Source organism: Tamandua tetradactyla, chromosome 6 (assembly GCF_023851605.1).
Source record: "Tamandua tetradactyla isolate mTamTet1 chromosome 6, mTamTet1.pri, whole genome shotgun sequence".
Classification (NCBI taxonomy): domain Eukaryota; kingdom Metazoa; phylum Chordata; class Mammalia; order Pilosa; family Myrmecophagidae; genus Tamandua; species Tamandua tetradactyla.
The window spans coordinates 8,914,557-8,935,292 of record NC_135332.1 but is presented as its reverse complement, the minus strand read 5'-3'; the positions used below and the strand labels follow the sequence as shown (position 1 = coordinate 8,935,292).

At 39.2% G+C, this 20,736-nt stretch overlaps 1 protein-coding gene across 1 annotated transcript in view; it reads right to left on the bottom strand.

Annotated features, from left to right (window-relative positions):
- Positions 1-16,493, bottom strand: part of GNA13 (G protein subunit alpha 13) — a 47,764-nt gene extending 31,271 nt beyond the window's left edge. Inside the window, exons 1-2 of the mRNA XM_077163642.1 lie at positions 15,994-16,493; positions 13,031-13,257 (exon numbers count right to left, since the gene is read on the bottom strand). Coding sequence (XP_077019757.1) covers positions 13,031-13,257; positions 15,994-16,276 — 510 coding nt within the window. The 5' untranslated portion in view covers positions 16,277-16,493. The remainder of the gene's footprint in view (positions 1-13,030; positions 13,258-15,993) is intronic.
- Between the last annotated feature and the right edge of the window lie 4,243 nt (positions 16,494-20,736).

Genomic DNA, 20,736 nt, shown 5'->3' with positions numbered 1-20,736 from the left:
TTAAAAATACTTTTTCAGAACAAGCTAAGATAGTTTATAATAGTCTAAAAAGAATTTCCAAAAGAATATAATCCTTTCTGTAAAACAGAACAGCTTTTAGAGTAGAGGCCAGAGATTTTTGGTTTATTTCTCTCTTAAAGACTAAGTTCAAATTTTAAATGCAAGAAAGGAATTTAATACTGCAGAGTAGGTCTAGCTCTGAAATAATATATGATACTGCCCCATCGGATAGCAACATGTTAACATTTCCATTTTATTCCATATGTTACCATTCAGCACCACTACATGCTGTTCTTACAAAATACATAGGGAAAAATTTTCCATTTAAGTCAGTACATTCACATACATTTCTAGAAGAATGTCTTCCTGGTTGTCTGAGAAAAATCACCTCCTCCAGGAAATGCTAATGTTGCAACATTAAATGAACAGGATATAAAGAGAGTACAAAAAGTTTAACCCAACGTCCAATATTATAGTCAAATACCAAAAGAAAGTATCAAAATGTCAACAAAGATGTCCAGGGGTGGTGGGATAGTGGCTAACTGGATGATTTTCTACAACGAACATATATGTTTTAAAATTTAAACTTTTAAAAAAGCTAATTTGGAATGTGGAGCCTGTAAGTCATTCCCTCAAATACATATACACACACATGCCTTTGCTATTTTTCAGTTTTAAAAAGCTTAGTGTTTTTCAGGCCTTGAAAATTTCCTCAAAGTAAAAATTCTTTTTGAAAAGGACCAACCATATACAATCACAATACCATAAAAAGAAGTATTTAATGTTGCGAGAATAAGAATTTTTCAACAGTAAATTTTTTTAATTCCCAAAAAAGAAATGACAAATGTTAAATTAAAAAAAAAAGACAGACAGTGCAGTTTTCCAACATAAAACATACTTCCTAATCACAGTGTCAACTTCTCTGCTATCTAAATACAAAGGCCTATAGCATAACAGAACAGAAGCCCTTAGCATAACATTGTATAAACAGATCATGTAATACAAGGCTTTCCATCTAGTGTGTACTTATGTAAGGCCTTTGGCAAGAATGAAATGCCAAACATAAACAAAGTACAAAATGGAATATTTTGGGGGTGAAACTAGTTCATGAAATAAGACTCTTCATTTCAAACTGTGTGGCAAGTGGATACCCAGGCGTCCTTGTGAATGAACACCAAATAGAAAGTTTTGCTCTATGATGATGTGCTACATCTTGAAATTTCCATAACTCAAATATTACACAATAGTCAAAACTGATTAATGAAAATAATTCTATACCCAGGATCACACAGCAGGTAAGAGGAAAGTTCACTACTTTTTCCTGCCCACCCCCAACTAATTATGTCAGATGGTCAAGCCAAGCAAAATGCAAATATTTCTAAATACTGGTGAATGTGGGAAATAGTTTGCATTTTATACTGGCATATCAGTTCCTGTTCTGAGGTCGCTATACAGTTAATTTTGTTATTAAGGGAAGCAGGAAAGCATGGTAGTAAATATGAGACATGGGCTTCAAAGTCCTACAGTTCTGAATTTAAATTTTAGCTTTTATAACCAAAACTAGCTGTGACCTCGACCTACTCCTCAACTGCCAAAGACCTATGTTTTATCTACAAAATGAAGCGAACCTGACTACATACTCTCTTAGGCCCTTTCTAGGTTGGTAAACACTTAGTGATTCTTCCAGTTTTGATAGAAAAGCTCTAAACGCAGTATAGTGACATTTACACCATTTGCACCACTGTTTACTTATCTGCCCCCCACTAGACTGGGAACCCCCATAAGGAAGCCAGGCAGCCAGCTCACGTGAGTCCCTTGGGCCTTGTCTACGCACAGAACATAGTTTGTTGCAGGTATTGAATATATGCTGAAAGAACAAAGGAATGAATGAATGTCATGTGTCTAAGTGATCAAGTTATGGTCCTCACTAAATAGGAAACAATCATAAGCACAAAGTGAAAAATGCTTCTGTGTTTGCATGGCTTAATGGATTATTATTAGTAACTGACATGAACTCTTCTGAAAGTGGGATTCAAACAAATTAATTAATACAAATGCAGTGTCCTCTTGAACTAAAAAGGTAAAAACTATGACCTACTAAGCCAGGCAGAAGAAGGATATGAATATAGTCAGCCTGATTTCAAGTGAATCTTCTCTACCTCCTCACCCTTCTTTCTTCGCCAAGTCCTTATTAGGCTTCTTCCTCCCACATCTCCTGCCACAGTCAGCACTAATCTTCCTGTTGCCAAAATCAATGGACCTTACTAACTAGACGTCTCAGTGGCATATGACACTGTTGACCACTTTTTCTTCTTGAAATGCTTTCTTGAATTCCAAGATATGGCATATTCCTGAATTTCTCCTGCCTTTCTGACAACTTTCAGCATCACTCCTCTGAACATTCTCAAAAAGACTGGGAGATTCCTCAAGACTCTTGAACCCTCATTCATCTCTTCTCCTTTTATAACCTTTGGGTAATCTTATGCATCTACAGACTTTAAATATCACCTGAAAGCAAACAGCTCATAAATTCGAAGCTGTGTTCTGGATTACAGACACATGTATCAAACCATCTACTTGCTATCTCTACCTGTTGTTTTATGAAAAGACCTCAACGTACTCTGCCCAAATTAAATACTTAATCTTTCCCTTAGAATCTCCTCCTCCTACAATCTTTCCAATGCAATAAAAAGCCCCACAACCTCCTAGTTGTTAAAGCCAGAAGCTCAAGTCCCTCTTAACATCTCTCACCCGTAATGCGATTTATCAGACTTCTAATGATTTTCCCTATAAAATAAACCTTGAATCCATTTTCTTCTCTTCATCTCTACAGCCACCACCTGTTTGCAAGTTGCTTTTGCCGATATTGTGCAACACTTTTCTAACTCTGGAACTGGTCAGCACCTAGAATAGTGCCTAGCACAAAGGTTCTCAGTAACTACTTATTGACTGCTCTCTCCACTTTCCTCCAATTTCTACACAGCCATCAGAGCAATCTGGCTTAAAATCCTGTGGTGGCTTCCTAATGCATTCAAAATAACCCCTCAACTCCTTAATCGGGACCAGAAGGCCCAGCAATAACAGGCTGTTCCATGCCTCCTCCACCTGGTCCCTTGTCTCTCCCTCACATGCTCCATTCACTGGCCTTGGTCATATTCCCTGACTTGCATCAAGCTTTTTCCTATCTCAGAACCCTCACATATGGTGCGAATTCTGTCTGGCACATTCTTTTCCTTTGTTATTAGGCTAGAATGTTCTCATCTACTGGGCTTTAACCTAAATTTTTAAACCATCCCTTTGTTCACCCTTTGCTTCCTTCACTTTCTCTTTAGAGCATTTACCACCTATGTAATTACATAGTTATTTGTTTGCCTATTTAACGTAGAGTCCTCTCATCTAAGATCACCAAGGGCAGGTATTATTCATTTGGCTCACTAGGAAATATCCCAGCCTGTGAAAAAAAAGAGCCTGCCAACTCATTAGCAGGTATTGAATATCATGTTTCTGAACGGCTGTTGAAAGCCGCCAGTGAATAAACTTTGTTAAAAGAATAACAGATCTCCGAAAATCTGCTAATCCAGGGTTTCCTTGCCCTCATCACCTTTTACATTTGCTCTTCATTTTTACATTTGAGGACAAAGAATTCACATTACCATAGTGAAACAGGATACTTATTAAAATAACAGTCTCAACCCTATACTTGCAGATAGAATAAGAGAAAATAATTATATTAAAAATAGATATATATGGTTCCTATCAAAGGAATGTACTTCTATAGAATGAAAATTTTAAATAAATGAAGAGCCTTCTTTTTCAAAAGAAAGTATCTTCCATTAAGGCCAAATGTGTAAGATACCATACAAGACAACAGACAGGAACCTTGGGTCTCTTACAAAATTATAATACCAACCTTCAAACTATTTGCACCCTTTGATCACAACATAATTTAAAGAGTCAAGAAAAAATTAAGCAGTAACAAATTAAGAATTATAAAAATATAACTCTTTTTGCCCTAGTCTAGAGGTGAAATTTAAATGTAATAGTTTAAAGTCCCTACCATTTTGAAATTGTAGCTAATAAACAAAGACTGTTCTGCAAATATGGCAAGTTAGTAACAGAGTTAAACAACAAACTGTGTATATTGTAATATTTTTCTTAACTGGCTTAAGTCACATCACTCTTTAAAATTTCAATTAGGATAAACAGTATTAGCCGCTTTGTAAATATATAGCATTCAATTATTTAGGTGTGTAAAATCGGAAAAAAAAATGAGTTTGGAGACCATTTTAATTTGAATAGCAATTTATTTGTTCAAAGTCTTTGTACATTATCTCATTTGTTAGGCCCAGTGTAGCACAGATAATAATCTGTGAATGACTCTAGGACTTGGGAAATCTGGTGCAGTTGCTTATTCCTAGCAGCTTCCATGAGTTTTCTTTTACCTAATATCAATAAATGGATATAGCCACATTTCACATCCTGAAGCCTAAATGAAAAGCATATGTAAGATGACAGATTTTCCATACTACACCTGAACCAATCTGTCCTGAGAATAAGAATTTACCCAGAGAGTAAAAAACAATAACCAAGATGCTGAAAATAAAAATCTTTTTGAGTCTCTCACCCAATTTGTTCCACCTCTTTTCTTTAATTGTTACAGGAAGATTAAAAGAGAAGAAGAGTTCTATTAACAGACTAATTGTAGTTGTTCTAGCTCAAGTAACTTTTTCAGGTACAGAATAGTTTTATTTAATGGCCAAAAAATTTTTAAACGCCAAAATCAATAAAAATCTTTCTTCTTTAGTGGGGAGCAAATTTGAAAATTGTTTATTTTGCTTTCTGAGAAAAGGTAACAAATTCTCTGTTAGACTACTACTTTTAATTATTTAGTTTTATCGATTTATATTTTGTATTCACATACCATGTAATCATACAAAGTGTACAATCAATGGTTCACAATATCATCATATAGCTGTGTATTTATCATCACAATCAATTTTTTTTCTTTTCTGTTAGACTACCACTATTTTTTATACAAAATGTTCAGAAGTTCCAAAATCTCACAAAAAAGCAACCTGAAATTTTAAAAATCATTCCCTATTTTATGAACATAAGGAATTTTTTACTTTAGAAAAGAAGCCCTAAACATTCTCTTTCATCTGAGTATTCACATCACCTATGAGAAGTGATAGGCAAGGGAAGTGACAGAAAGGGAAAGTGTATAGCATAGAGGGGATAAAAGGGTAGGAGGTACCACAGAGATGAGGAGGAGGAGGAGGGAGAGAAAAAGGAGGAGGAGGAAGTATCTGAGCTTCTGCAAAGGTTCTTTCACCAGGCCTCAGCAAGAAGGTAACAAAATTTAGCTAATTCCGCCTACACATCAAAAGCTGCAGTTTCAGAAACACATTCTGCAAACAATTCTGTGTATAACTCTTGTAGACAAAATAGGAACGGTCAATACTGGTTAGTTTTACTAAACATCTATATAATGCCATATTATTTTCAAAGTATTTCATTTTCATTGTTGACACTTGATTAATCATTTACAAATATACGAAGACTAGCATAAAGAGACAGCCTCATCATTTATGTAATGATTTTGTTTGTTTAAGATGAAATAGAAGCAAAAGACTTTCTGAAATGACATCACTATGGGGGTTAAGGAAGTTAGATCAAGGGATAATTCTTCAAAAGTTTATACAGTAGGACCTTTGTTTTATGTGATCAATACGTTCCAAGATCATTTGCATAGGCTGAAAATCGTGAAAGTGAGCCCCATTACTTAATAAGTATTTCTTATACGAACATACCTGTCACACTTTTTTACATTTTATATAAGCCAAATATATACTCTAGTAACAAGTAAATAAAATCAATTGTAGAAATAATTTTTAAAAACTTTCTCTCTCTGCCTTTATTTTTTTTTGACTGCCAATCATGTATATCTGAATTTGCATGTGCTGAATTAATGCAAAATGAGGTCCTACTGTATAGTCAATGTGGCATAAAATATAGTCAATATAATTAATAGTAAAGGTAAAATGAGGTGATCTGAGTTAGTATGATAACTAACGTAAGAAAAAAGTCAACAGCAAATAAGCAGAGAGGAGGTTTTCAATCAGACACTAGGATGGAGTATCTGAGGACCTCTTCTGTTTCTAATGTTAAAAGTTCAGAAAATATAAATTACACAAAATGAAATTACTAAGAACCAATTTAACTAGTAAAAACCTCAAATCTCTCTCTGATGCACTGTCTTGTTAGAGACAAACATATCGTTGAAGGGGACTATAAATCATATATTCTACATTATTTAGAATTAGGTATTTTTATATTGGTAATCAAAGTTCAGAGTGAAACAAATCAAAGCTTACAGTGCCTTACTTTTAAAGAGCTAGTAATGGCTTATATACATATGGAATATCAGAAACATTAATAACTAATATTAATGATATGGTTAACACACATGAAGCATTGGCCAGGGGATCTGCATGATGATCATCTCATGCAATCCTCACAACAATAAAATGGCCTGTGATCATCCCCCATTTTACAGCTGCAGAAACTTAAATTCAGAGAGGCTGAGGGACTTGCCCAAGCTCAAACAATGAGTGGCAGAGCCGGATGGAGATCCGGTAGTCCATCTTATTCCACATTATCATGCGTTACAGCAGAAAACCACCTTAAATTTTAAGGTCATCACATTAAAATTACTTGTAAAAATGTTTCGCAGTATGCCAAATAAATCAATAAATTTAAACGTGATTTTCTAATTCATTTGGAAAATAAAAAGTAAGGTCATACGCAAGACAACCAAGTCATAGGTCTTACTACTTAGACAAAAAAACAAAAACAAAACATTAAATGCTTCTACTGTGGAGTAGACAGGAACAGAAAAGTTCACCACTGCACTGGTTTAAAAATCGTTTTGGTTTGCATTGCCAAAAGAAGAGAGATTAAATTAGAAAATTAAGATAAACAACTACCATCACTGCAACATATTGGTAATTTAAGCCAAGGCCACTAAGGTCTAGATTTCAAAATGTCCACTCCAACACTGCTCCGCTAATGTAGATATACCAAATTATCTAGAAAAAAAAGACATCTTATAAAAAAGACAGGTTCACTAAATGAGCAAAGGTAAATTATATCATGCAGTTAGAAAAAAAATGAAGTACTTTCAAGCAAGGAAAGAAAAATCACTGCTAATTTCCAGATATGTGCACGTAAAAAAAAGAAAGGGGATCCTAACGGATCAAAAATTTGTGATGAACTGCAGTATGAAAACAAGACACTCATATGAGAAGAACTGGAGGGAGGTTATGAAAATAACAACAGAAGTGCTTTGATATTCCTCTTCTCCAAACAAAAGCAAATGTGAGCAACTGAATACCAGGTATGGGTGAACTGCCAAATGATATTTTCCTTGAAAAATGTATGACCAGTTGTTTCACAGAACTAGCTGCCATTAAACTCTTTCTTCAGAGTATATTCACACCCATGTTCAGGGAGGGAACAATGGGTGAGAATCACTAGGTACAGTTAGTTTTAAAGGAGCTGAAGATTCAAAGTGAGCCTTTATCATGATAAACGGTGGTAAGATTGAACTGTACCACTGCAACTTAGTATTTTTTATCATTAAATGTCATTTACAATTATTTATATCATAACCACTATCTAAGTAAAGTAGAAAAGGAAGGGTGCAAGGATATTATGAAAGTTCAAAATGTAAAAAGGATTGCATGTATATTAGTACAATGCTATATACTTGGGTTGGGAATGAAAGGAAAGAATCTGCCACAATAAAATGCTTGAGCACTTGCAAACAGTTTAGTGGCCATAGCCGTATAGTAGGAGTCCACAGACCAGGGATTCAATTCTGTTCTAGTATCCTCTACTCACTCTGTGATCTGAAGCATCCCACTCAACTTCTCTGCATCTCAATTGTTTAATCTGTGAAATGGGGACAATATGATTTATCTTCTTTTTCTCACAAGTTTTAAAAAAGAATTATATGAAATGTACATGATGAAATTTTGAAAAGTACAAAGCAATTTTTATAAAACATAAGTTATTAAACAATGGTATAATTATGAAGGGCTGTGAATTAATTTTCTGATGAAAAAAACTGGCACCTGCTTTGGACTAATATGACTAGATACCCCAATTTGGCTGGGCTGTTGCCAATTCATGAAAGATGAACAAAGAAAATAAATCTAAGAAGTCCTTTTGGCCATTATGCTTTTCTTTACAGCAAGCTAACACCTTTTTCCTGGGTTGGGACCACACTCTAGGTAAAGAGCTGTGAAACTAAGCCTAGTTTTTCATAATAAAACTATTAACTTGATCCATCTCTTAGGGTGCGTAGTGAAGATTTTTGGTGCAGCATACATTACTGTCCCACTAACCCTGCTTAACAATATAAGGTAATAGAGAGCAGCGCAGTATATTACAATTCCCCTTCAGTGTCTAGAGCCCAGACACCACATAGCCAGTCAATTTTCCACCAAAATAAAAGGATGAAAACATCAATATACTACATCAAGTGCTTTATCTATGTATTTATGTACATGTATGTGCATATGAAATCTGATAAGGTTTTATTGAAATACAAACATATGCAAAGACATTCTCTTTGTTTTTAATGTCAAAAGTATTACAGACCTGGGTTTCCAAGGTTTGGATAAAATGTAACTCACTCTGACATTTGAACAGATTCACCAAAAGGAAATTCTACCTAAAGAGACCTAAAATTAAAAATCTCTACAATTTCTAATATTATATACAATTTTTATATTATATGGGCTGAAACAGTTTATCCTCACCCTAGAATCAGTAGCAAATTGAGGTCAAAGCCCTTTTCTGATTTTATCTATACAGAAAATGGAACAGATTCTTCTCCAACCAAAACATAATATTTATAACTGAAAGTAGTAATGATTCACTTCTTAAAGCAAATCCATATTAATATGAAAGAACAAACAAATGCCTCTGATTCCATTTCAAATAAAGGCTGCAGTGCAAATAATGAAATATTTTAACCAAAACTGAAATTTCTAGTTTTACTTGGTTGGCACTCAGTTCCTAGACAACTTCTGAAGCAAAATAGTTACTGTTACAGATTGAGGTAAGAATCTGTCTTAATGAATTAAACTACCTTACCAGCTTTGGAGAAGGGTTTAACTATCACCAAACATAAACTGTACCATTTGAGAAAGAAAAATTAAGTCTAACCAAAACTACCATGATAACAAAGAAAAAAATTTCAGTTTCAGGAATTGCAAAGAAAGGCTGGTCATTACAGGAAACTATTAGCGCTGACATTAACTTGTTTACAGAAACTAGGAAGCTGTGGGGTGTTCCTCTCTGTGTCACACACACTTTCCTGCCCTATATAACCAGTTCTATAAATGTGCTCAGAGTTCTGAAAAGGTAAAATGTAAAGTAAACATTAGAAAATAATAAATTGGCAGTTACTTTTACATGTCTGCAGTTGTATCATTTCTCATCCAACCCCTGATCCTCCCTATCTCTTTACTCATTTAAATTAACAAATTTCCTAGCTATTGTCACTTAAGACTTTTTTCTTCAGAGAGCAGATCTGGAGTGCAGTGGCAAACTATACTGAATATATAGATAAAGTTGAATATTACAAATATTTCATCCAGTACTAAAACAAATCACTTCTTAGGCTCCTCAAAGTGTTAGTTTCTAATAACAAAAGAGATACGTTAAGCTATAACGAGAATGTGAATTTTAGGTTTTACTTTTTCTACAGTAAGCTATTTAGTTGACCCATGATGGAACTAACTAGAAGAGTAAGCGTTTGCCTTTAGGAACTGGGGAAAGAAAACACTCATGTTTGCACCCAAAAGCTGTTACTAACAAACATGAGTGGCCTGCTTAGTGTAATATCACTACTCTACCCCTTGTTTAAAAACTGATTAAAGGATAGTAATTCATTTTAAGCAAAACGCAAATCAGGGAGGGCCTTAAAAACCCCCTTTTTTTGCATTTCAATTTGCATTAATAAATGTAATAATCACTAACTGAAATGAAAAGACAAATGTGTGATTATATAATGTAAAGACTTACAATCTCTGGAAAATTAACAGGCAAGCAGAGGGAAGTAATCCCTATACCCCAGAAGGAAATTAATGTAGAATGTTATATTTTTAGAAGAATCTTGTAACTCAGAATGTCTAAGAATTCAGGAAATGAAGTCAGTGCCAGGCCCTATGCTACTGGGAAACAGAAAAGACAAAGCACACCAAAGAAGCTTCTAATTTAGTGGGAGAGCCAAACATAAATGTAAATGACTTTAAAACATGGTGGACTGTGAGGAGTGTTAGGAAGTAAGTGTACTAAAGGGAGCAGAGGGCACCAAGAGACGCATTTCCAACCAGAAGGACCAGGAAAGCTTTAAGAAGGGACATGATCCTAAGGCATTGTTCCTCAAGTTTAGTCATGGAGTAAATCCATCCAAATTATCATGACTGTCTGCTAAAAATACAAATCAGCCCCAGCTCAGATTACTGAATCAGAACCTATAGTGGTGGAATTTGGGAATCTGCCTTTTTTAAAAAAAACAAGTTTCTCAAGTGAATCTAATGCAAAGGGTTCATGGACCACATGCAGTCTAATTAAAACTTGTTCACCACTGTTGTAAGTGAAGGGTAAAGCTTTAATGGACAGACATGGAGATGAAAGAGCCTGGCAGAAGGACTTCACGGAGAAAGCCATAGAAGCAGAAAATCAGGGTGTATGGGAATTAAGAGGTTACAGATCATGTCCACTGACCTAATGAAATATAATGTTGGAATGGCAGGCTAACTAGAGTATTGATTCACAAAAAGAAGTTAAGCTCTGAAGGCACTGGAGAATGATCAAAGCTTTCTGAGGTAAACCCATGCTTGTGTTTGAACAAGATTACCGTGGAGTCCAAGCAAGAGGTACTAAGACAATAACGTGAAGGAGGGAAGGAGGGAAAGGATACAAGAGACTTTAAAGAGATAGAAAAGACACGACTTGGGGGTCTGCTGTATGTAGACAAGTACTCGGAACAGAGTATGACCTCGAGGAAAAGTTGAAATTAACCAAGTGCCCTCTCATGCCCAGCACTACTATGCTATGCACTAAAAGCATCCAAAGAGTTATTAATTCAGTTCAATACAGGATACCAAGTACTATTACAGATGAGGATACATAAAGGAAAAAAATCCTGTCCTCCAGGAATTTAAAATATAGATTTCACCCTATTCCTCTTTTCTTGTATCCCTATATTTTATCAGGAAAAAAGTGCTTCTGTACATTATGCTCAGTGAAATAAGTTAGACACAAAAGATAAATATTATATGATTCTACTTACATGAAGCATCTAGAAAAAGCAAATTCATTGAGACAGAAAGCAGATTTAGAGATTGCCAGGGGTAGGCATATGGGGAGTTACTGTTTAACAGGTACTGAGATTCTGTATGGGGCGATGAAAAAGTTTTGATAGTAGATGGTAGTGATGGCAAAACGCTGTGAATGCAATTAATACCAGTGAAGTGTACACTTAAAAATGGTTAAAATGGAAAACTGTGTTATATACATATTACCTCAAAAAAAGTTTTTAAGTGTTTCTGAACACTCCCCTGCTCGCCCCAGGCCTTCCTTGCTCCTAAAGCATCAGCTGAGTCAAGCAAGAAAACATGCAGACCCTCATCCTGAGTGGTTTTGTCAACTTAAACTCATAATTTTCAAGATGTAATGCTGGCAGTTACCTAACAATAATGTGATAGTTCCTCACTCAGAAATGGACAAATCACTGGACGAGACAAAATACACACATGAAAAGAGAGAACTATATAGGACAGTACATAAACAAGTGCTAGATTATATGATACACATAGCCATAATTAAAAGAAAGCAAAGATTAAGGCGTCAGTTTTTTAAAAAGTTAACACTTCCAGAAAGCTAATACTTTTCTAATACTTTCAATAGCCGAGACTGCTTCTGAGTACAAACTGTTACCAGCAGAGACAACTGGCTGTACATCATTTGTAGCCACACCCATAAATGTGGATGACTTTAATGCCAGTGACATCACTAAGCAAATTTCTAAGCAGTTTTACTTTTAACTGTCACTTTATTTTGATCATACTACACCGAAACACTTCAGAGCTGAACTATCTCCAGATTGCCTAGGAGTCTAGATTGCTATCGTTGCTGCAATCTTTCCGGTCTTTGGCAAATAAAACCCAGAATACAATCAAAGCGTTCACAATTAAATTAGAAAACACTTGATTAAAAATCTATTTCAATTATTATTTTAAAATCTTTAACCTAGATCAGATTCTTTATTTTGTATCCTCTCTTGAGCGCCATTAGGTATTATGTGTTCCATGGGTAGTCTTCTTTAAGGGGAGAAAATAAACGTAAAATAAATTTCCAATGAGTCTGTGCAAAACCAAGGCACAAAAAGTAACGGGTTATTTTGTTTTTTAAGAAAGCACATGCTATAAATGTGCTTAGGAACCTTACAAAAACACACAAAATGGAAATACATAAAAAGTACATTTATTATAAACATTATTAAGGATTTTCATCTCCCTCTAATTAAATTAACCTGTATCATAACATGAGTACCTCTGAACAACTAGGTTCAGTTAATGAATTCTTATTTCAAGAGTAAATGGTAAAAAAAAAAAAGAGTAAAAGGTAAATATTGTAGAAGGACGAATATTTTTACAATTAAAAGGAAGTTTCTCTAAAAAGGAAAAAACACCTAAGAGAATCATTAGGACCTTACATCACAGAAAGGAAAGATGACCAATTAAATATAAAAGCTTCCCCCAAATCTATGGAGTTTACCTTATTTTTGTCTTGCTTATTAAAAAGCTCATCTAGATAGAAATCCAAATTTCTGAGGCTACAATTCTGTGTACATACAATATAACGCAGAAGTCAGTGAGAAATGTGTGCTAAAATCAGATATTACTAAAGGTCATCAAAATGAAGTCGTATTTTAAAAAGGCAAATCTCTTACCAGTTGAAATTCTCGACGCCGATCATAGGCATTCTGTATGCCGCTGTCTGCCCATAACGCTCTTATAGCAGGAAGATATTGTAAAAAAACCCGCGTTTCCACCATTCCCTGGGCTGCCATGGGTGACCGGGTATCAAAGGCCATCATTTTGTCTCCATTGAGTTGGTTTGAATTATCTCCCCAAGGAATATGAAGCTTCTCTCGGGCATCTACCAGCACCCTCATACCTTTGTTTCAAAAAAAAAAAAAAGTACAGGGAGTAGTCATTAAATATTCTCATAAGTTTTATTCCTTAAAATGCACTAGTATTATTTTCTTCAACTTAACTACTGCAGACCCCTCCTCCAAAAATGGTGACCAACATCAAAACAACCCCCATAACGCCTCAGAGTTTTAAAACAGTTGCTCACACTCATAAAACTAGAGCCTTGAAAAGCAAATTCAACTAATACAACTGCTCTTTTGAAGGATTTTAACATGTTTTAATTTATAAAACTTAAGATTTCTGGGGTAGAAGGTGATCACAAGGGAACTAAAACCAAGGAAGGAAAAAAATAAATACTGCCGGGCCTGGTGTTCAGGCTCTTAAGAAAAAGGCTACAACCAGAATTTTATGAGCCTAACCAAAAAGACATTTATTTATGAAATGCCAAGGACCCAATCATTATCACTCTGCATTCTATTTGTTCCCTCAGCACCCTGTCTACCGCAACACTGTGTCTGCTGGGAACAGAAAAAACTCAGAAACTTCTCCCAAATCAAACTTCAAAATACTGTACATCACAGAATGGTCTTTGGAATCTCTGAAAGGAAGACTCAACTACAAAATGAGATAAAAATAGGGACTGCAACTCACTGAGGTTTGTTCAAACCCAAAAGTCAATCACTAAACTGTTACTTATTTGTCCATCTTCACAGTCACATGCCTATTGGAAACCATTTTTTGGGTATCTAGAAAACTATTTTTCTGTCAATTTTCTGATTATGCCAACTCAACAAAACTAGGTGCCTTCATCACCAATGCTCAAAATCCAATGCTCATTAAGGAACCAGTTATTTACCTGGCTCTAGATCAGTTAACATGTTGACTCTGCTCATTAGCATAATTCCTTAAATTCAGCTGCACCAGGATACAAAGATACCTTCAATTAAGGAGTGGTAAGGCAGACAGTCTGTGGCCTTGAAAGAAACCTTAACTAGTCTTGTGCTAAACTTTAAGCAGGGTTAAAGAGAACTGCTCTCACAGTGGTCTGTACACTTTCATGCTCCTCCCCATTCAGGGAGTTCTTCTTTACTAAACCCTTGGAGAAAAAAAATGACATGAAGGAGTTGCTTAAGTACTTCTTGAACATCCCACTTAAAAATTTTTAAAAAACCGTTTCAAGGCAGGCCATGGTAGCTCAGCAGGCAGAGTTCTCACCTGCCATGTTGGAGACGGAGACGGGGGTTGGATTCCCAGTGCCTGCCCATGCGGAGGGGGGTGGGGACCACAAAATGTTTGAAAAGCCCCCAAATCTGTGGCAAACTCCTAGATAAATGATACTCAGATAAAAGAGAAGCCTGATGCGCCTTAAGTACCAAGCTCTGTGACTCAGTTTTGTCCTAATGCTTTTTATGCAGAAAATATGTGATTCTAAGAAAAATGAATGCTAATTATTTTCAAATGGCAAAAGAAAAACATTCTTCCCTAATTCTCTTAAGTCCAGAATTAAAAATTTTGTGCCTTTTCCACTTAAGGACAAATTTTAACTTTTTAATTAAAAAGATACAGTCAAACAGAAGCAGAACCTGTAACCCAACCTGAGACTGATCTTAATTTAGTGACTCAACCTGTACAGAATCCACATCCCTTTTTCTAGGCCAAAGACTCTTTTTTGGGGGAGCAGATAAAACTTTAATATCACCCAAACGTTAATTTCTAATCCTTATTATATAAAAATATTAGACCTTCAAGTCTACTATAAATATTAACTAATACTTAGATAATATATAAAATATATAAAATAACAACAGTCTTCATTTTATATAAGAAGCATGATCAGTCTCTTTTCTTACTTTTCAACCCTACTTATCAAACCAAAACGGGTTCACAGCAAGGGCATCTTAGGCCAAAGATTCTTAATATTATCACTCAATTTCACTTAATTAGGAGAAGCAATTGATGGTACACTCCCCACTTCCCCCCACTTAACAAAAAACCAGTGTGGAACGTGTAGCACAGTGACTATGGGCAAACATCCTGCCCGACCGTGACAATGCGGCGAAAAACCACGGATGTTAATTTTTCAGAGGTAACCGTATGGATCTACCCTTTCCTGAATCGAACACAGAGAAAATGACACCCTTAAGTATCAAATGCTTTTCCAAAAGAGACCGACTGGCTGTCACCCTTCGCCCTTGACAAGAGACTCGGATAAAAGTTTTCTTCTTGCAACGGTTCCAGAAGTCCCGTGGCTCAGAAGGCGGCCTAGGCAGCCGGGGGTTGGGCGCAGACCCGGCCCATGTGACTCGGTCACCCACCCCGCGCAGCGAAGTTTGCGCTGCAGGACCTGCGGGGGTAGGGGCGGGGTGGGGGGGGGGGTAGGGTCTCATGCCGGCTCTCGGGTCTTCCAGCCTCATCTGGAGGGAGGAAGGCAGACGAGGTCACCATGCACCCTGAGACACCCGCTCGCCTGACTCTCCTCTAGGAGGGAGCAAAGCTAGCGGCGGGATGGGGGGGGAACGGGTCGTGACCCCCACAGGGGCAGCAAGGGGGAAAGCGGGACGCCCCCCGGGGATCCCCTCACCTGGAGGCGAAGGAGTCCCGGGTGGACACGACTGGTACCCGGGGCGCGCCCCCTCCCCGCCCGGGCCAATCCTGCGCTAGGGACCGAGCGGGAGAGGGCGGTGGCCGGCCCCGCGCAGACCGCCGCCGACCTCAGGCTCGGCCCTCAGTCCCCGGCCCCCGACCCCCGGCCCGGCACCTTTGATCACGTTGCTGTAGATGGTGGGGCGGAACTCCTCGCGCGCGCGCTGGTCGAAGTCCTGCCCGTGGATGATCCGCATCTGCTTGAGGAAGGTGGACTTGCCGCTCTCGCCCGCGCCCAGCAGCAGAATCTTCACGAGCCGCTTTACGTAGGTCTTCTCCCGGGACAGGCATTTGTCGATCTCCTTGGACTTGCGCTGCTGCTCGGCCTCGCCGCTCGTCAGCACGCAGCCTGGGAAGCACACGGACAGCACGGACCGCGACGGCAGGAAGTCCGCCATCTTGCCGCCGCCGCCGCCGCGGCCGCCTCGGCGGGCCCCTCCGGCTCCCTCCACCTCCTCTTCGGGCGGCGGGCGGCTCCGGCACGGCGGCTGGAGGGCGGAGAGCGCTGCGGCGGCCCGAGCGCACCCGGGGAGGGGAGAACGAGCAAAGTGATTCGTAGGGCGGGCCAGGCAGGGAGAGGGCCGGGTGAGCCGGGGAGGGAGGGCAGGAGGGCGGGCCCGGGAGGGGCGGTGGCCCCGGGGCGTACGCGCGCTCGCTGTCTCCCGGAGACGCGCACGCACGCTGCTGCCTCTTTCCCGCACCCTGACCGAGACGTATGAGTCACGCGCTCGCTGGCTGGCTCTCTCGCGTGCCTGCGGCCGCCGCCCGGCGCGCGCGCGGAGGCCGGGAGCTGCTGTCACGTGGCATCCGGCTGGGCCGGGCGGCTTGGGGCCCTGCGTGCGCCTGCAGAGCACGACTTTCTGTTTCCCTTTAATTAACTGCGTGCACTTAGGGGCCGAAGGGTTCCTCCCCCGAGGCCAGGCGGCCGGGGCCTGGTCACTGCCTTTTGGGCTCCCCCTTCTCTTCAGCCATCTCCGCCGCCCTTTCTTTCGGTTACGTGCCCACCGCCTGCTGTCACCGTTCCCATGCCTTTTTCGAGGATACTGACTCAAAAAAATTACCCAAACGGCGGGCGAACACACCTGGAAGTCTTGGGGGTACTTTTTTTCCCCCGCGGCTCAGTTGACATGCTGCTCTCGCAAGCTCAGAACCATAACCAGAAGTCGTGTTTATTCCATCCTCTCCTCCCACCCCACACCCCCGCACCCCTGCAGGTCTTTGTGGCATTCTCAGACCTCTGTACGGGCCCTCCTTTAAGGAGGAAGAGCTGGAGTTGGTGTTAATGTGAGAGGCGTTCGGAGACGTGTCACTGGTGTGGGTTCCGAGCTGCGCCCCGACTGCGGGCGCGCCGGCCGCGCGGGAAGCTGGACGGCGGCGGAGGGTGAGGTCATGGTGAAAATCCCCCTAAACCGGACACTGTCCTGCGGGCGCTTCCGACGAGGAAACAGATAAGCAAACAGACGGAGGACAGGAGCAGGCACTTCGTAGGTTTCCTGCTAGATTACAGAGGATGTGACCAGCCAAGGGGCTTTTCTGTCCCAGCAGATTCGGAGCAGGACACCTGAAAGGACTGCTGGGGAATGAACCTGGCGAGTGACAGCTGGGCTGGAAGAGCGACTCACCTAGCGAGGACCCTGGAAGCCGATTCTTACTGTTTAGTTTCAAGTGGGAAAAGCCGTTTTACTCTGCCTCTGCTTTTGGCAGCGCAACGCAGTGCTCCTTGGTTTGGGTTCCTGTAACAGGGGAGCTTCCTGTGTGTTAGGGCGGTGGGGGGAGATGAGAGGTGAGCGTGCAGAGAGGCTCGCGAGCACGTGTAATTAAAAAATAGGTGCTGATCATTTACTCCTGGGGTTGGGTTAATTACTGAGATGCCTCGTGACTCAGTAAACTAGCTGCTGTGAACAATGCTGGTAGTAGAATGATCTCTGGTTGTCCTGACCAACCCCAGAGGGTGGACGGTTTACGATATGCAGTCACCGCCTTCTTCTGCAGGTTGATAGGGTCAGAATCCCTGGGCAGTGCAATACCCTACACGGGGTGGAGCTCTTTCTAGGCTCCAGAAGGCCTGTTCTCCAACCAGGAAGGGCCTAACGTGTCGCCCCTGACCAGCACAGAGTCAGCCCCCAGGCACCATTCCTGCTTGGACTACAGGTGCAAATCTGGAGTCTTCTTCAGCTGAGACAGGAGGAGGGAAGCCTATACATTAGATACACTTTTTTTTTTTTAATGTGTGCTATGTAATGAAGAACAAAGAGTACCTAGCAGGCAGGAGGTATTCCTGCCCAGCCAAGTCATGTTGTGACAGGTAGAGTAACAAAGAAAGCTGTTCAAAGCCCTGATTGTAGTCTTCCCATGGAACAAGCCTGACTGCCCTATTGGTTTGTTTCTGAAAAAGAGACCTCTTTGGGCCCAGCCTGGGCTTTGGCTTCAGCTGTCCGACTGCCTCTTAACTAACTGTCTGGTGATATTGATACCTTGGAAATTTTGAAAATAAAAATGAGTTAGGGAGTTGGCAGTTCCTCAAAAAGTTCAACATGGAATTACCATAGGACCCCACAATTCCATTTCTAGGTATATACCCTAAGGAATTGAAAACAGTTGTTCGAACAAAAACGTGTACACAAAAAAATGTGTATAAGAAAAAAAGCGTACGTGAAACACTTTTTGCAGTCGCCAAAGGGAGAAACAACCTAGTTGCCCATCAGTAAAGGAATGAATGGGAAAACAAAATGTGGTATATCCATATAATAGAATATTATTCAGCCATAAAAAAAGCAATGAAGTTCTGATACATGGGCTACATGGGTGAACCTGGAAGACATGTTAAGTGAAAGCAACCAAACACAGAAGGCCACACAGTGTATGATTCCATTTATATAAAATGTTGAGAATAGGCATTTCATAGAGACATAAAGCACATTCACATTTGCCAGGTGCTGGGGTTGAGGGGAGAATTGAGAGTGACTGCCCGATAGATACAAAATTTCCTTTTGGGGTGATGAGAGTGTCCTGGAATTAGTGATGTTGGCTGCACAACATTGTGAACATACTAAATGCCACACAATTGTGCACTTTAAAATGGTTAAAAAGGTGAATTTTGTGTGATGGGAATTTTACCCCAATAAAAGAGTGTTTGAGAACAAATAAATATATTCCATAAAAGAAAAGTCATCGGCATCATTTAACGTTGGAATACATACTATGTGCAACTTCAAAGAGTGAAAGTTCCATTGTGTTTATTTTAAAAATAACACTAATAATTGTTTGCGCCAGAAGCAAATCTACTGTAGCAGTCACTGCAAGTTACAATATAATATTAGTGACATTTTAATTTTCAGATAGATTTGTTTCATCACTGAAGAAAAATCCAGATTTTTAAATGGTGTGTAGAATCTATGGGTTATAATTGAATATACTGGGCACTATATTTCCAATAGACCCAGATGTTAATTCATTAGAATTATTGTTTCTATATTGTTTCTAATGAATATTATTTATAACATATAAATTTATAAACATATAAATGGTTAGTCAATTTATATGCAGATGAGATATTCAGATGCCCTGTGGAGGTGTGAAAAAATTCCTCCTGGAATGGGTGGTTAATTGCAGGGCTCTTCTTCCAGGAAACACAAAGGCTAGTGGCACTCAGTTTTGCAAGAGAAACATTGGAAGGTATGACTATAAATACATTTCCAAGCAGCTTTCTCCTTTAATGTTGTCACCTTATGAAGGCGCAAGCCCTTTCCAACAATGCTTTCAATTCTTGAAACCCATTGGTCATTCTTTTCAGTTCTAAGGTGGAGTCTTCTTCAGCTAAGACGGGAGGAGGGAAGTCTATACATTAGGTAAATATCTTTTTACTGAAAGAAAAACATTCTTCCTACCATATAGTCATAGCTTATTTTCAATTTTAAAAAGTGACATTATGGAACTTATTTACCAACCCTCGTGCTAAATAACTTGGGCTGTTTACAAAAATCAGAATTAGCCACGAAAGACAAAAATCTGTCACCCTCAGACATATTCAGAATAATGTGCCAGAGGCTCTAGGAAGGATTCCAAAAGAGAAGTTTAAAAATATCTGAATGATGAGAAATAGAATTTAAATAAGTGTTTCACTTGCCAAGATGACTTGGAATGGGACAACACCCATTTAGATATGTTTATTTAAAAATCAGTCACATTATTTGATGATTAAACCTTGTGTTAATTTTCTAATAAAAATAATGACACATCCAGCATTCGTATTACGCCACTCTCTTCTGTCTCATCATTAACATAAAATAGGTGGATTCTAGTCCTTTCTTACTGATAAAATAGGCATGAACCTCATCCTTTCTTCCCTTCTAGGAAAGTAAGGGAATTCCCTGGCCCTCTCATAATATAAATCCCTTACATTAGTGTAATGTTAATAAAACAAAGCACTTTGGCCTACTTTCCTCATTCTCTGCTCACAATAGCCCCACGAGGAATTGTAAGCTTTAGACTCGCTCCCTTTTGACACACAAGGAAGGTAAAGAGGAGTTTAAACATCTTACTCAAAGCTTTACTTACCAATAGCAGAGTGAGGACTGGAACCCCCACCTCTTGACTCTGAGTCAAGTGATCTTTCTGATATACCAGTATGGCCAGAATGCCCAGGTGTTAAAAGTTCAAACTTGAGACGCAAGTAGCTAACCCTGTGTAAGCACGAGGCAGCATAGAGTCCAGCAGTTGTGTTTGTTTCTTTTTGTGTCGGTTATTCCATCTCCTTTTGGGGTGAACACCACCTCGGGGCTCACACCAGTCCTTAGGCTGATCCTGGGAAGATATTGAGTACTTTGAGCTTAGCCTCTGGGTTGTAAAATGTTCCCAG